Source organism: Sycon ciliatum, chromosome 1 (genome assembly GCF_964019385.1).
Source record: "Sycon ciliatum chromosome 1, ocSycCili1.1, whole genome shotgun sequence".
Taxonomy (NCBI): Eukaryota; Metazoa; Porifera; class Calcarea; order Leucosolenida; family Sycettidae; genus Sycon; species Sycon ciliatum.
The window spans coordinates 56415377-56431293 of record NC_088643.1 but is presented as its reverse complement, the minus strand read 5'-3'; the positions used below and the strand labels follow the sequence as shown (position 1 = coordinate 56431293).

The 15917-nt window shown below is 47.5% G+C and overlaps 1 protein-coding gene across 1 annotated transcript; it reads left to right on the top strand.

Annotated features, from left to right (window-relative positions):
• The first annotated feature begins 18 nt into the window (after positions 1–18).
• Positions 19–14981, top strand: LOC135804469 (uncharacterized). The gene is made up of 11 exons (XM_065318350.1): positions 19–408; positions 6408–6519; positions 7168–7631; positions 8190–8902; positions 10523–10622; positions 10917–11043; positions 11432–11609; positions 11831–11895; positions 13298–13394; positions 13929–14032; positions 14447–14981. The coding sequence occupies exons 1-11, from the start codon at positions 316–318 to the stop codon at positions 14878–14880; spliced, it is 2487 nt and encodes an 828-aa protein (XP_065174422.1). The 5' UTR covers positions 19–315; the 3' UTR covers positions 14881–14981.
• Positions 14982–15917: the final 936 nt, after the last annotated feature.

Below are 15917 nucleotides of genomic sequence, written 5' to 3'. Positions count from 1 at the left end.
AAAAAATTAATAATGCCTACGTTGTGGGGTTTCTTGCTTTCTTGCTCAACATGGCCAGATCGTTTGCGGACCGGAGTGGAACCGTGCCCACGTTATTACACGTATATTATGTGCAGTCCTTGCTCTGTTACCAACATATCAAGGACGGTTGAGGAGAGCGAGAGATCAGAGATCGCTTCCATACTGCCGAGTTGCTTTTCCAATTAATTTCTCTCTACTTTGTGGATCCTTACTACAAGTAACGATAAGTTGAGGTGATGTGAACTAAGAACCCTTCCAAAGTCTCGGATCGTTACGACGTGAGTGGCTGTAAGAATGAGTAGTGGTGCGTGCAGAGTTTGCGGCAGTACTTCTTTCGAAGAAGATGAGGGTTTCTCATTTTGTCAAGAATGTGGAACTCAAGTCGAGGTAAGGGCGGAATGATTCAGCACAGCTGTAGCATTACATTGCGAGTATAGTGCATAGACTATGCCTTCGTATTTGTTGTAAATCCGTGCACTGTACGTTTGAAGGAAGTATGTATTCAGGGATCATTCATAGTTTTCACAACTACTATACTGCAAATCAACGATTTTTTATTTAATTTAAAAAAATTGCTGAGAACAATCGACCTCCAAAATTTAACCCGCTGTGGCCACGACTTATGGTAGGGACTTCGATCGAAAAACCAAATTCGCGAGTTTCGCATAAAACGCTAGTTTTTCTAAACCGGGAAGATGTGAGACACAACCTTTGAAAATTTGAACCCAAAATTCCAAGGCAATCTAGAGTTTCTAATCCGGCACCCTTTGCAACGGCATTTTCTGCTGGATAAACAAGGGTGCTGGATTATCTAAGCCGGCCCTCCAACCCGGCCCACCTATTAACATACATGTTTGTGTCGCACATCAAAACGTAGGGATTTTCTGTGTCAATCCAAGTACTTTGTGGAATGTATGTCTGTAACATACACTTGGGAATATCCTATGCCAGTGCATAGGATATTCCCAAGTGTATGTTACATGTGTTGTGTATGTTACAATGCTCCCTGACGGTATGCGATGTACAACTGCTGGATTAGAAAATCGAATTATGTACAGTTTGAGTGATTTGTTGCAGAAAATCGCTGCTGGAGGCGGAATTCAAGTGCCCGATTAAAGTGTAGAAAATGAACTGAAAAAATTCGTTTTGCCAGAAAGTGTGCTGGTTTGCAAAGGTGCTGGATAAACAAGTGCCGGATTAGAGAGGGACGACTGTAGTCGATTGAAGATCGGAAAACGGGGGAGAAAATAGTCACAGAAGTAAATGCAAGTATGTATGTGAGCCGTGTGGTTTCCGTCCAGCACTGCACTATCTGGTGCATACATGGCGATACAGGATGTGTGCATGCATGCAGTGTGCACGTATGCCGTGCGCACCTACTTGCTCAAGTCACACGTTTTCACCGTCACTGCTTCTACAGTGTGCGCGCAGTTCACTCGATTTTTTCGTCTACCACCAGGAACTCGCCGTGGGCTGGTTTCTGTGATCATTTTCCTTCTACCGTGATAAAGCGCGAGCCTCAATGTTCTAGAATCCTCTTGGTTTACGCTAGTTCGAGGCCGCTGAACACGGAAATCGGGTGTTCCTCGCGGGGCCGAGTACGGATCTGGTCGAAATTAGTACTTCAAAGTGCATCCGCGCCAAGCGCGGAGGCATTATTTTTGGAAGCATGGCATGTGTGGCACCATTGGAAAAGTAATGACCTCAGCTACCTAAAAATAGCATTGACAAGGCCGAAAAGGCCGCGGGAGAAGATACTTGGGCCTCGAACTGCATCTCGAACTGCAGCCATGAGGCGCCCATTCACTTTGTACAGGCGAGCTGTGACTGCATTTTTCGCTTTTTTTGCGACCGGAACTGAACTCCCTACCTATGGATCTTGCCACCAGAATACTTCGCCTGTTGCAATCAAAGTAATACTGGTAGTCGTTTGGCATTAGTAGAGTGCACACTCTACAGGCATAGGGCACTCATCACTGGAGTACCAAAATACTAACTACAGGGCCGGAGGAAGGAGTTCGGGAGTGGTCCGGCCAACCTTTGAGGGGGGTCGGGAGACCTCCCCGGGGGAAATATTTAAAATTTACGTGAAATAGAGCAAATTTGGGCATCTCTAAGGCTCCAGAAAATGCAGAAAATTATAGTAAAAGAACACAAACACAACTTTTTTTATCCATATCAGCCATACAGTGCCGGTCACGGAGTCCTGAGCTACTTCGAAGCACATCACACGTCAGCATGCTAGCAGTACAGTCAAGTCATGTACCTCTGGATTTTTTTACACCGGTTTTGCACGAATCACATGGACCATCCAGCTGGGAAAGTGGTCCGGCCATGGCCAGATCAGCCTGACCGGTTCCGCCGGCCCTGAACTATAATATCCTTCATCCGTGGAAGAATCGTAGACACGAAGTTGGGTACAACAGTCAGCGGCAAGAGAACAGTGCATCGTTGAGTGCCACAAGGGGTGTCAATCTCGCCCATGCTCTGGTTACTGTACACTGCTTCGATTTTTGACAACCTAGCTCTTCCAAATCTATCGCAACATCAGGTGGACGTCATGCCGTTCATGTACGCAGATGACATCGCCCTCGCTGTGTCAAGCAAGAATGTGTCGGCTATGCAATCCACTATGCAGGAATTGCTGGACCACGTCTCTGATTTCTGTCGCCGTAGCTGCATTACACTTAACTCGTCAAGTCAGTACAAGTTGTTATTTCAACGTCTTACCGAGTTCGAGACTTGTCTTTGCAGCAGTTCCTCAACATCGTTGCTATACCATCAGCTTCCTCAACCCGCTTCCTGGGGATCGTTGTGAATGCCAACATGAACTTTTCTGAGCAATGTTTAGCTGTCCGCCAACGCATCCAACAGCGTCTGCGAGTCATCCAGGCCACGACTGGTCGGGAGTGGGGCTTGGACCAATAATCAACGATGCGCCTCATCAACCAGTATGTACTGTCATCCGGGTTATATGGCGCGGCTGCATACTATGGCCTCACAACGAACAGTGGAAAACGACTGCTGGAGACAGCTTACAACCAGTGCCTGCGCGTCGCTACAAGATGTGTGCCTTCTACACCACTGACCAAGCTGTACGAGGTTTCAGGTGCTCCGTCCGTGCATACAAAAATCACACGCCAGGCTAGGAATTTGGCCAACATTGCCCAACCCCTGCTCACACCGTTCTCTCCACTCAGGTTCCTCAACGCATACGCCATGACAAGACCACTTGGCGACAGTTATTTTATATATTTTTTATTCCAAGCAATACATGGCTGGAGTAGCCAATGACCACTTTGCGTGGCGATTGCAGGGTTTTTATAGCCCAGGAGACTTTGCCTACTCAGCAATTTTTCCCGCTGCCTTCGCGACCACCGCCATGGGCAAAGGTGGAGAACTTGACGATCCACATCACTGACTGCAGCAGGGATGATCCCCCGCATGTCCGGTTCTCTGCAGCCCTGGAGTGCCTGGACAAGGTTTCCTCTCTTTGCGCTCAATCTCAGTCATATGAAGTCTGGACAGATGGCAGTGTCACTGATGAGGGTACAGGAGGAAGTGGCTATCTTGTCATCAAAGTCACTGATGGCCAACTCTCTGAAGTTTGCAGTGGAAGCGATCCTGCAGGCGTGGTAGCAACTTCCTTCACCGCCGAGGTAACTGCAGCAGTAGCCGATCTCTCTGCGGCAGGAGGTCTACTTGCGGCTGGCCTCACCAACAAAGATGATCAACCCTCGCTGCCAGACCTCATCCTCGTTACGGACGGTCGCTCGTTGACTGATTCTGTTGCCGATGATCCGCACCGTATGAGTCCAGATACGATTCCTGTGTTTGAGGCTATCAAGAGCATTAGCCAGCTTGTTAGCAGCATCCACCTTGTTTGGGTTAGCAGTCACTGTGGCTTATTCCTCAACGACAAAGTAGATCGCCTGGCTGCGGCTGGTACCCAGGTCCCCCAGGGTCACGTCCGTCTTCCAGTGCAAGCCACCGAGACTGCAGTCCGCAAGGCAACGCGGTACCCGCCACCACTGCTCAACACCAAGAAGCTCGGCGACCTTCGGACACGGAAAGCGTCCTGCAAGCTGAACCAGCTGATGACCGGCCACTGTAGTCTTCTGATTGGCTACCTCCACCGCATTGGAGCTGCAGACTCGCCTCACTGTGTCTTCTGCCCTGGCGTCGTCGAGGATGCAATGCACTTCCTTTTCGACTTCCCAGGAAGAGCACAAAGCCGTCACTCTGCAGCTCTTCAGTCGTCTGCATCCGTCAGTCAAGCTGTAGCCGACTCTCCCTACAATATTGCACGATTCTTGCAGTTGGAGAAACTGTTATGAAGTTTCAAACACAGACTTGAAACACAATACATGATGAATTGCTACTGTTATGTGAACTCTCATTACACTGGTATGCGATACTGTATAAGCCATTATTCTAACGAGGCGCATACATAACGATTTCCCAAAATTGACTGGTTTACGTGTACCAAAGGTAACGATTCTCACTCATTCTCAACGCTCAATAGGACATTATATGTATCGATTTCTGTATAACGATTTCTATTTTAGCGACAGATTTCCCCTCGTTAACTCGTTAGAGTTAGCACTTCGTTATATATATGGCTTTTACAGTATTACCTTCCACATAGTCATTAGTCTAGCATGACGTCATACTTGTATATTTATGTCAATTCAGTGTTTTCCGAAGAATAAAAAATAAACAAAAAAACTATATTGGCTAGACCAGAACACAACGTCTCACTAACGTTAAGGTCGATTCACAATTCAACTTCTTGCGACGCGACATGCGACGAGCTGCGACAGTGACACACGGTTCACAATATTCTTCATGTTTGTTGCGACATCTGGATATCCTCATGCACAAGTAGTACTATGCACGTGCACTGCACGTGCACCCAGGGTCGAAACTGTACTCCATTTGTGTATGCCGCGTGTCGCATGTCACAAAAGTTGAACTTTCTTCAACTTCTGCGACAGGTGCCTTGCGACAGCTTTCTTGTCGCGACTGTCGCAAATCACGTGTCGCGTCGCAGAAAGTTGTATTGTGAATCGCCCTTTAGTATTTCACCGCTTCCACTAATTTTACACGGGCAAGCTTCAGATATGATTGATTGCAAGCTGGTCACGTCTACTAAACGGTATCCAGACAATAAGCCAGTGCGAGAATCATCGTCTCCGTCCGGGCCACTCTCGGACTCACTGCTATCACAGCACCCACTGGATGAGTCCTGCTCTGTGCTTGGGGAGTTTGAGCCACTGTTACGGCTCGATGAGTCATTTGCAGTTATCCATGAAGGAGTGCTCAAACTCACCTTGCGCTACGACGATGCAGAGGCAGAAGCAGTGGCGCCCATCGCAGGAAATTGCTCACCTTCAGCAGTTCTGGCTACTTTCTGGCCCACGACTTGTTAGGGTTGCTTTCCAGGACGAGCTGAATGCTTCTTGTTGCCCATAGCAAAACAGTTTTTTTTGACGGATTTGAAAGTCCTACGTTCGGAGTTGCGACAACCGTGACTTTTAGATCTGCATGTACTTGGACCCCGTTTTGTATGGATGCATTCGCTTTTGGGTGGTTTCCTGTATGCTTGGGTTACGCGTTGGCCGGTACTGACTGAGTTGAGCCCTCCCGCCTGCGCCTGCTCGTATCACAAACGTAGCAACCAAAGCTGTGTTCCAGAACATTTTCCTGTCGCAATTATCAATTGAATCTCGTGATTAAATGGAAGGAGTAAACGCTACTATTAGGAGTATATGCACTTGGAGTGAAAGTTAAAAAGTGAGAACATTACCAAATATAACATACAGCGCTAAGTAGGGATGTGCGAAAAAATGTGACCAGTGCGTCAAGATAGTACGGTACTACGTGCATGTGAAAGTACACCGGTAGGATTGGTGCCATGGTTTTAAGTGTGAATTACAGAAACAGTCTGAGTGTAGTGGCATTTTCTCTTTGTTCTTGGTTTAGTGTTGTCCTTGGTGCGTATAGTGAGCTGGGCAGTTGAAAGCGTTCTCCAAGCAGTGTACACGTGTCTCTGTTATGACCCTGATCTACCGGTGTGTGTGCACTGATCTACCGGTGTGTGTGCACTGATCTACCGGTGTGTGTGCACTGATCTACCGGTGTGTGTGCACTGATCTACCGGTGTGCACGAACGAAAAGCCCCACAGCGGACCCACAAGCACAGTTGCATACTCTTGCTTGTGGACGTTTTGCCGATACTGGCTCAGCTGTACACTAACGCCTTTGTACTCTTTGTACTGTGGCCAAGCGGCATTGTTTTTTATTTGCGTTGGCGAAAGCTGGCAACTTTGTGTTTGTTTGCAAGGACCTCACTGTGTTGTGTGTACGTGTATTGTGCTCTGCAGCTGGTACAGAGGGAGGAGGCCACCGATGATATGATCATGGGCGGTGGCCGCTGGGCATCCGAAAGACGTTCTCGGGCCGGCCACAGTGACGCGTCCCAAATGCTTACATTAGGTATGAGTACAAGGTGTTATGCGCTCATGTACACGTTACAGGCTACCGGGCAGGGGATTTCCCTTCTAGTCTATCTGCCCATCTCTGTTCCCCCCCCCCCCCACGCACACCCAACATTTAACCTCTCAAGGTATACGTATTCGGAGTAGAATGTACAGCCTGTGTATGAGTAAGTTATTTACCGGTACCAAAGCACAATTGTGCACACTGCTCTGATAGTGATGCTCGACGGTGAGTAGTCTGGGCAATGCTTCACCTAGCGGCACACTGCCAAAAGTGATCAGCGCGAAACCTTGACAGGCGCAGACTTGACTCGCGTGGAACAGGAGACAGGACAGGAGAAGGGATAATTATAATTATGAGTAATTGTACATCCCTGTGACTGGCGATATGCAGTCAAGCAAGTGTGGCTGCTATATTGTAGGCACTAGCATGACAGAATACTGTATTGTGCTGAGTTGGAGCTAGGTGCCAAGTCGCTGATTGTCTCCGTACTCTGTCAATTTGGTGCCAAGTTGTCACGCTTTTCTGACCGGCTATTATCTACTTACAGAAGTTGCAGTGGTGGACTGCTACTCATGACGTGTATCCAATTCTGCCTTCTCCCAACTTCTCATTTCTGCACATGTTCTATCTTTTGTTTGCCAGGCGGCGCGTCGCAGGAGTTGGTTACGGCAACTCCGACGCGGACGTCGAAGCGTTTCAGTGCGCGCCGCACGGCACAGCTGGAGGACATGCAGATGCTGCGAGCAGGCCACCTGATGAGAACCACTGGGTCAGATGATAGCTGGGATCTTAACGCGCTGCTGCTGTATGCGGACAGCCATGTCGGTGACGATGCCGTGGCGGACGCCGACAATGATTCAAGAATCCCTACGGAGTCCGATACGGACGACTCGGGCGATGAAACTTGCACTGCGGGAAAATCATCCACTTCTTCCGCTAGTGCTGCTGCCACTACTGCTTCTACTAGTACTAGTAGCAAAGACGGAGAGACACCGCAGAAGGCAGCTGAACCGAAGAGAACATGGACGTTGGTGGAAAGTTTGCAGGTGGTCCTCCAGGCTCAAGTGGATGCTTTGGTTTGCGCCGGCTTTCCTACTGAGCTAGAGGTATGCCTTAGCGTTAGTTCTTCAGGGGGTCTAGACTTTGCTTGACTTGAGTTCTTTCCACATAGTAGGCTCTGCTGTTTGGTGAATGCTGTATGCGAATTGAACTTTATCATTCCTCCTGAACATTGATCCGGCTTTTTAAAGTGTGAACAAGATGCAATGTCTTAATCATAGCTAATCACCGCACACACATCCACACTAAGTCTTGGCCGTTGCATCAAGTACGTAGTGTCGCATATAAAAGCATGACCTGTATAGAAGCATTACTCGAATAGAAGCCGGTTTTTCAAAGCGTGCCGTGACACAGAAGCACGATTTGAATAGAAGCCGCTCTGTGCAAAGACACGCGCAAGTACACTGTACTTGCACAGTACATACGTGGCAGTATGCACTGCACAGAGAACACTGATGATCTTGACATAGAAGCATGTTTTGAATAGAAGCATGGTTTGAACCCCGGCTTATACGGCCGTAAGAACCTGCTTTTATACGCGACATTACGGTATGTCTAAAAGTGTTACCGTGTCCTGTGCTGTGTTCTCCTGCTGATGTTTTTAGGACGTTGTTGGGCAGCTGTGGTTCTTATACCTTCGCTATGCTGGCCTCGCCTTCACCGACAATCCAGCAGAGGAGGAAGCAGCCCACGCTGCCTTCCAGCAGGAGGGCGTCAAACGTAGAAAGCGGTTCAAGAAGGCCGTTCGTACACCGAAAGCTAAGAGGCTAAAGCGGTCTGAACCATCACACACAGACCCTACACCTGCAAGCCCTACAGCTGCAAGCCCAGCTCAATTGCAGCCACCTGCTGAGGTCAGTGGTGAAGTTCAAGCTGCAAGCGTTCCCAACGAATCTAGTTCTGATCCTGTAACCAGCAGCCAATCAACTCTGGCGCCACCTACCAAGAGTGGACTGCGCAATCAAGGATCAGTGACATCGCATCGCCAGGTGCGTTTCAGCGAGGTTCCCCAAGTGCACAGTGATGACGATAGCAACCATGACGATAGCGATGACAGCGGAACAATGTCCGATTATCATGAGCAGAAAGTTCAGGAAGGACTAGAAACAGTGGAGTGGACAGAGGATGACGATAGTGCAGATGCTGCCGATTCATCTGATGACGAATTCCATCAATTCAACCCGGGATTGTATGATTTGCCGGCGTGGAGCAATAACAAGCTTGCAACTAAGCAGCCTCGGTTAATACATCTCCTCGCCATCAACTATCTGGCTTTACTCAGCTTGGCAGAGCCTCTTCTAGCTTCAGACATGTGCAAGTAAGAGAGTCCTTTGTAATGTCCAAGTTGTAATCATTTTGTTCTGCTATGCATGCTGGATGTGTGTTGCGTAGGGTTGGTGTAGGTCATGTGCGACCTTGTGTCTCAATAGACACCCTTAACAAACAACGGTAATGCTATTTTTTACGGTACTCGTACCTTGATCACCCAAATAGCGTTGAAGCTGCAGCGTAAAAACGTTATGGGGGCTGATTTATCGCTGTGACCAACAGTACGTGTTTTGGCCAAATATTACATAGTCCGTGCGCATTTCACCTTGTATTGCGTATATGGTGACATAAATGGTTGTACCGCGTGAAGTAAAAGCTATTCTCGCGGCAACAGCGTACTAAAAATAGCGTGCATCTTGCTAACGGTCCAGCCCAAATCACGGTATTTCCCCCCTTACGGTAATACCGTTACAACATAACGTTGTTGGCTAAGGGTGTCTAATATGAATGTGCCCTTGAATGCATGGGGCATTATGGTGGCTCTCTGACTTCTCTCTCTCTTTCTCTCTCTCTCTCTCTCTCTCTCTCTCTCTCTCTCTCTCTCTCTCTCTCTCTCTCTCTCTCTCTCTCTCTCTCTCTCTCTCTCTCTCTCTCTCTCTCTCCCTTTCTCTCTGGCTCGCGGTAAAGAAATGTTCCAAAGTGTTTCCGTTCGTCTTGCCACTCCCCTGTTATTGATTCATTCTGGTCAGGTGGGTATCGGCTTTCAGGGAAATCTGTAGGGCTGAAACGATTATATCGGTTATCCGTCTAAGGGGCCGGTCACACTGAGGGAAATTTTGAAAAAAATCCGTGGTTACCATGGATATTTGCCGCTGTCCGGGAGATTTGAGCGATATAATCCACTCCATGAAAATCAGCTCGAGGCCTCGCTTTTCCGCTGAAAATTATAACCATCCACGGCTTCCACTGGATTTCTTTGAGTTTCCTTGTTTTTTATTGCGTTATGAAGTGGAGCGATGCTCTAGAGGCTGTCCTGATGCAGCTCTGGCCCAGGAGCGGGGCTGATAGACTGCCAGAAGCGAATGGTGACAGCAAAATTGCTCGTGTGGGTAAGATTTTTTCATCGTGCGTATCCAGTGTGGCTGTGATGAAACTGAGGATTGTTCCCTCAATGTGACCGGCCCCTAATCGATCATTACAACGAAGCGATTTCGATTACGCTGTCTGTTCCGATTACGCGATTCTAAAAAATAAAAAATTAACTTGTAAAAGATGTCATGTACATGACTGTACTACAACTGTAGTAGTAGGATCCGATATTGTTACGTACATTGTAGATCGACAGTGCATGTATACATGCGCACTAAAAAACTGGCTGTCTGCACCCGCACGTGATGTGCCACTGCACTGTGTAGAGCATGCGGTTCATCTGCATGTGTGTATGTATATGTGTCAACACGGCATGCTTTGTGCTGGTCTGGCGCGGCAATTTCTAGGACGCAGTAATCGATATCATAATCGATAATCGAATCGATAAAAGGGTAGGTTAACCGATAGTTGAAAAGTGTAATCGTTTCACCCCTAGAAATCTGAACACCTTTTTTTTACTGTGTTTGAACACGCTGCTGCCATGGTTACTTATAGTGGTTTGATCTACTTCCTTCTACAGTATGACGAAGGAGGGGTGGTTTCCGTACTTCAACGTTGACTATCTCTTGGAGGAGCGCATGGTGCTATGGAACCACCAGTATCTTCTATTTCGAACGACGGTATGTCACAGCACTACGTAGATATACAATGCACTTGCTTTGGGAAATCCTTACTTGTTCAGTATGGTACTGTTGAAGAAGGGCGGCGGGGTACGTATGGTAAGGAGGCGCTGGCTGTATTGTTTTGTTGTAGCCGGTGTGCATCTAGAATTTGAATATGCAATTTGCGATGTGTGGAGCAATGTCTGAAATTATGCCAATGGCTGAATACTGCTCCTGACTGTCTTGTGGAGTAAAGGAGTGCTAAACCAATGTATTCTACTTCCATGTTTTCAACCTTTTGATTGTGTTCAGAAAGCACCATGCCCTAAGTCGTTGTACATGCTGGCACACGACATAGCAAAGGCAATTGACTTGCCACTGCCGCCAATTGACCTTGGAGCGATAGCCACTCGTTTCTTGCAGACTCTCCTCCTCCCTGGTAAGTGTGTGTGTGTGTGTGTGCGAATGTGTGTGTGCGAATGTGTGTGTGTGAATGTGTGTGCGCGAATGTGTGTGTGCGAATGTGTGTAGTAACCACAAGGCACACTTTGAAGCAGCCGTGAGTTGTACTGAGTAGGCGATCCATCGTGCCATCTGCAGGGTGCACCTGTTGATCCTGATTCGATGGTGCACCTATTGATCCTGATTCGATGGTGATTTTACAGGAGAAGAACCACCACAGCACACAGCCAAAACACGCATCCCTCGCCTCCAGATGTTTAAATACTCGTAGCCCTCATCGTGTTGTGCTGCCGAAGTTACACTCTATTCCTCACTGTCCCAATTGGTTGTTTTTTCTCCTTTCAATCTGTTGGGTGATGCCGTAGCTCGCTTAGCACAATGCTTTAATCAATTCCTCGTGTTGGCACCATTACCCCAGCACCCTGTCGTTTCGGGACAGACCTACCAGCGAGCTTGGCGTGACACAAACCTGGATTTGTGCTGTATGGCATCGCTGATCGTAGTCATTAAACTGATCTATGGACTGGATGATATTCTTGAGTGGTAAGGGCACACAATCTATCTATCTCTCTCTCTCTCTATCTCTCTCTCTCTCTCTCTCTCTCTCTCTCGATGTTTGCAGCATTGGCTGTGTCTTGGACCTACCACTTACTGCTTCTTGTAGTAAGCAGTAGGCGGCAGTTGGCAGGTCCAGGATAAAACAGCTAAATTTCTCCGCTCTTACTGGTGTCAATCTCACTTTTTATTGACTGCTTGTAATGTAGGTTTCAGGCCGAGCATAGCCAGCCCATCCAATGGAATGTGTCTACGCAGACACCCGTCAAGCCAGGTATGTTTTGCTACCGTGCAGTCACAAGCAGTCACACGAATACCTTGATAACATCTACATATGCCGAGCGCCACCATTTTTTTCATCTTGTTTGCAAGAAAGCCACACCTCGGTTGCTCTGTCCTGATTGTGTTCTTTTAGTAAAGATTCTCCCGGCTTCTTTAGGGGTCGTCGCAAAAGTTTTCTGTCGTCCCTGAAACGAGCATCGTTCATTTCGTACTCGGACCCCCTCCCCTCCCTCTGAAACGAACACAGCTTGCTATGCTGGACGACGAAAATTGCATCCATGATGTGCATGTCATATGTACAGTGTCGGTTGACTTGCGATTTTGGCTCGCACCCCTCCCCCCCCCCCCCCCCCACGAATCATGTTCGTTTCAGGGACGACAAAAAACTGTTGCGACGACCCCTCATAGCTGCATTAATGGCATGGCATTCACTTTCTTCTGTGTCTGAGGTACCACGGCCGTACTATGATACGACTTGGTATCATCTATAAATATCTCTGAAGACTGAATCACAATTATGATTGTAAAGACACATGGAAATGGCTGAACATACATGTGTCTTTACCACAATATGGGTCAAACATCAGTGTAGCACTTGGCCAAGCGGGGAGACGAACATAGGGATGGTCAACTACAAGAGACCAGTTCACGAACTTACTCCTACACGACCTGGAGATAAAACTGCATCCCAAATCTCTTGTCTGAACTCTACTATGGTGTATACCTAGAGCTAAGGTACAAAAAAGGAAGGAAATGAGCTTACTCTGGTACTAACCTGGTGGTTAGATAGTGGAAGCCAACGATGAGTTTACGAGACGGAAACGGCTAGCGCTCATAGACGGAGAAATGCACTGTGGTACTTCTACATGGAAAGCAGTCCAGGGAGAGATGTCCAGGGAGATGTATAATTAATTATGTAGCATGAGTCAGGAGAAAGGGCAGAAGTCTGTTGTGTCCGTCCGAACAGAACTTAGTGCAGGCGTAGCAACAGTATCTAAAACTTCTAAAGGTATAATAATAATCATGATAAAGAGACCAAACAGACCTTTGGAGGAGGCAAGAGGACAGTGAATGGCAACTGATTCTCTGCATGTTGCATACATATAAGTGCAGCTGCAGCGGAGTGCAGTGGAGTCTTCAACTTTAATCTCCCATATCTGTGTTGTTGTGTTTCTTTTCCTCGACGTTATATGACAGCTGCAAGTACAGTCCTGCTCAATGAAATCCAGTCGCGTCACTCAAGTTTGCGCCTCCCACCTTTTCGCAGCCCAGTGTTCGCAGGCCTGGGGCTGCTCAATGTCCGGCGCGTACTTGAGGGACGCGACTGGATTTCATTGAGCAGCACTGTACTAGTAAATTCACCTATTGCAAATGTCCTTTTCTTTTGTTCTCAGAACATCGTGACATGATCCCGATTTGGCAAGATTGGCTGGCCATGTTCTCTGAGCGCTCCAGGGGCATTTTCTCAACGCCCAGTGCACACCAACAGAGGTGAGTATTACTATTAGCAGCACGGACCTCACACCGGACGGGACAATGATGTCTGACTGGCCTATAATGTAGTCACTCTGGGTTTGAAGACATGATGGCTGATGCACGTGTGAAACCTTGAGTAGGATAGTGTAGCCGTATCACCATTCACAATCACATGGGTTTGAATTTGCTCCAAAATTATATGCAAGTTACTGGTTAGGTTTTTTCAATTTTTTGCTTGGTAAATGTTGGCTGCTTGTCAACCCCTTGCCATTCCCTGGGAAATTTGTTCGATTTTTAAAAGAGGACTTTCTACCCGCTGCTTCAAACCTATGGTTTTCTACTAAATTTCTAGCACATTGCATGTGGTGCTGGACAGCATGAAATGAAGTTAACAGTTTGATGTACGTTCCGGGCCACTTTCCGGCAGATTGCTAACACCATACATGCATTCGATATTGAGATCTGGGAACTTCAGCATGTGGACATTGTGCTGGACTCCCTCTATTGTAACTGGCTTTGCCTGTGCTTCCGTTCTATGCTCTGCTGCAGGCTGAATATTCGAACTCTTATGAACAGTGACCGAGTGGTTGAGGAGCAGCGTGGGCAGTTCCTGATGCGACCACCATCACTGCATTCCAGTAAAGATGAATACAGTACGTTGAAATAGATTCAATGCCCTGGCTTTCCTCTGCTTCTTTTCTTGGCGTAACCGTTCCCTTGTCAGTAAAATCAGTGTCCAGCTGCACCCCCGGATCTTGCTTCTAGTTGCGACTGCACAGCACGTGAGCATGTATGCTAAACCCTTGCAGGTTTGGCCGGTTTGATCTAGCTGGTGTACCTTAATTCTCTTCTACTTTGTGTGGACGTGTAATAATACTATATAGACGTGATTGTACTTCTCAAGTGTGTAAAGACTGCAGAGCATCCAGTCATGCAGTGTATTACTGTACAGGTGCAATGTACATGTATTGAGCAACTGTAAGCATGTCCTGGAAACCCTCAGCTTCCCGCTATGTATACATGCATACCATCTCATGTTGTGAATTCTGTTCTTCTCCTGCTTGTAGACCTGCGCAAAGATATTTGCAAGACTCATCGGCACACATTCTTGAAAGCGGCCACGGGCAATGATAGATCTTCCTATGCGCCATTGGCTCCGCAGCATCTGAACGTAAACGCAGACGCGCCAGTCATACCGGAACGGCCACGCAAAGTACATGCCTTTCCTCTGAAGTTTCCTCTGGGACCTAGCGAGGACAGGACTCGAACTGCCGATGATTCCCATCTCAACATGTCGACTTGTCTGAGCTCTGGGGCAAACTATGTACGATTGAAACCGGCAGCGCAGCTCCACTACCACCAGTCGTTTGGTTATCTGCTTGATATTTGTGCCGGTATCATTGACTGTAATGTGACCACGCTGAAGCGACAGGTGTTCTTGGTCGAGTCTCGCGCTCTGCGCACAGCCAGTGCGGACAACCTTCACCTCCATTTCGAGTGATCATCTTCTGGTGATGGTCGGCCTTGATCGTGCGGAAAGTCGATCCTAACATAGGTACAATGCTGTGTACATAACTACAGTAGTTTTACATAGGTTTGTGTGTGTGTGTGGGGGGGGGGGGGGGGTGAGTGTGTGTGTGTGGGTGGGTGGGTGGGTGTGTCAGTGAGCGCACGCACACGCGCGTGTGTGTATATGTTGCGAAATTGTATTACGAGTATGATTTACGCATGTTGTTGTATTTGGTTCTTGTCTTGTAGAGTCCAGTGTCTGATGGTCTAAGTGTACGTGTGAGTATGGTGTGATGTGTGACGTTTATGGTATGTGGTGCATGCAAGAGTACGCGTTGTCAGAGTACGAGGATCTGCTTCCGTCTGTGTGAGAGTGACTGTCAAGTGAATGCTGTACATGCGCAGTGCTAGTTCGGTCTGGGAATGAGAGTCATGTGTGATTCGTCCGTGGTCTGGTTGTCTTGGTCGTGGTCATGTGTTCTGTACGTATTAGTCCCTGATTGGTCGTCCCGATTTGTCGTCGCTTTATTACTGCTTGGTCTTTGTTGTTTCTTCGTGTGTTTTCCCGGGTGTCTTTTCCCGTCATCGTTTTCATTCTAGTCTTTTTGTCTTTCTCCTCCTGCGCCCTTGTTATTTGTTGTTATAACACAACCAAGAGTTTGCGTTGTTGTGTGGCGGGGCCAGGGGGAGAACTATTTCCGTTTCATAATTATGTGTCTGTCTGGCTAAATGTTTTTTTAGGACAGGACGTTTCTTCTTTTAAATTAATATATAGTTGATGTTGAGCTCTGAGTGTGAGGTGCACTATTGATGTTGAACAGCGAGTTTGAGATGCGTATCGATTTGATTTCCTCATTTTAAAGACAGTGCTGGTTGGACATGGCGTTATGATTAGACGTCTAATTGTACTTACACATGCTACCTTTAAGTCGTTCTTTATTGCTGGGAGCAATACATTACCCCACAAGACGCAATGGGGACGCTGGGCAATTGGGGTTTGCAATCTTAAAATACTTCATGAATCTGCAG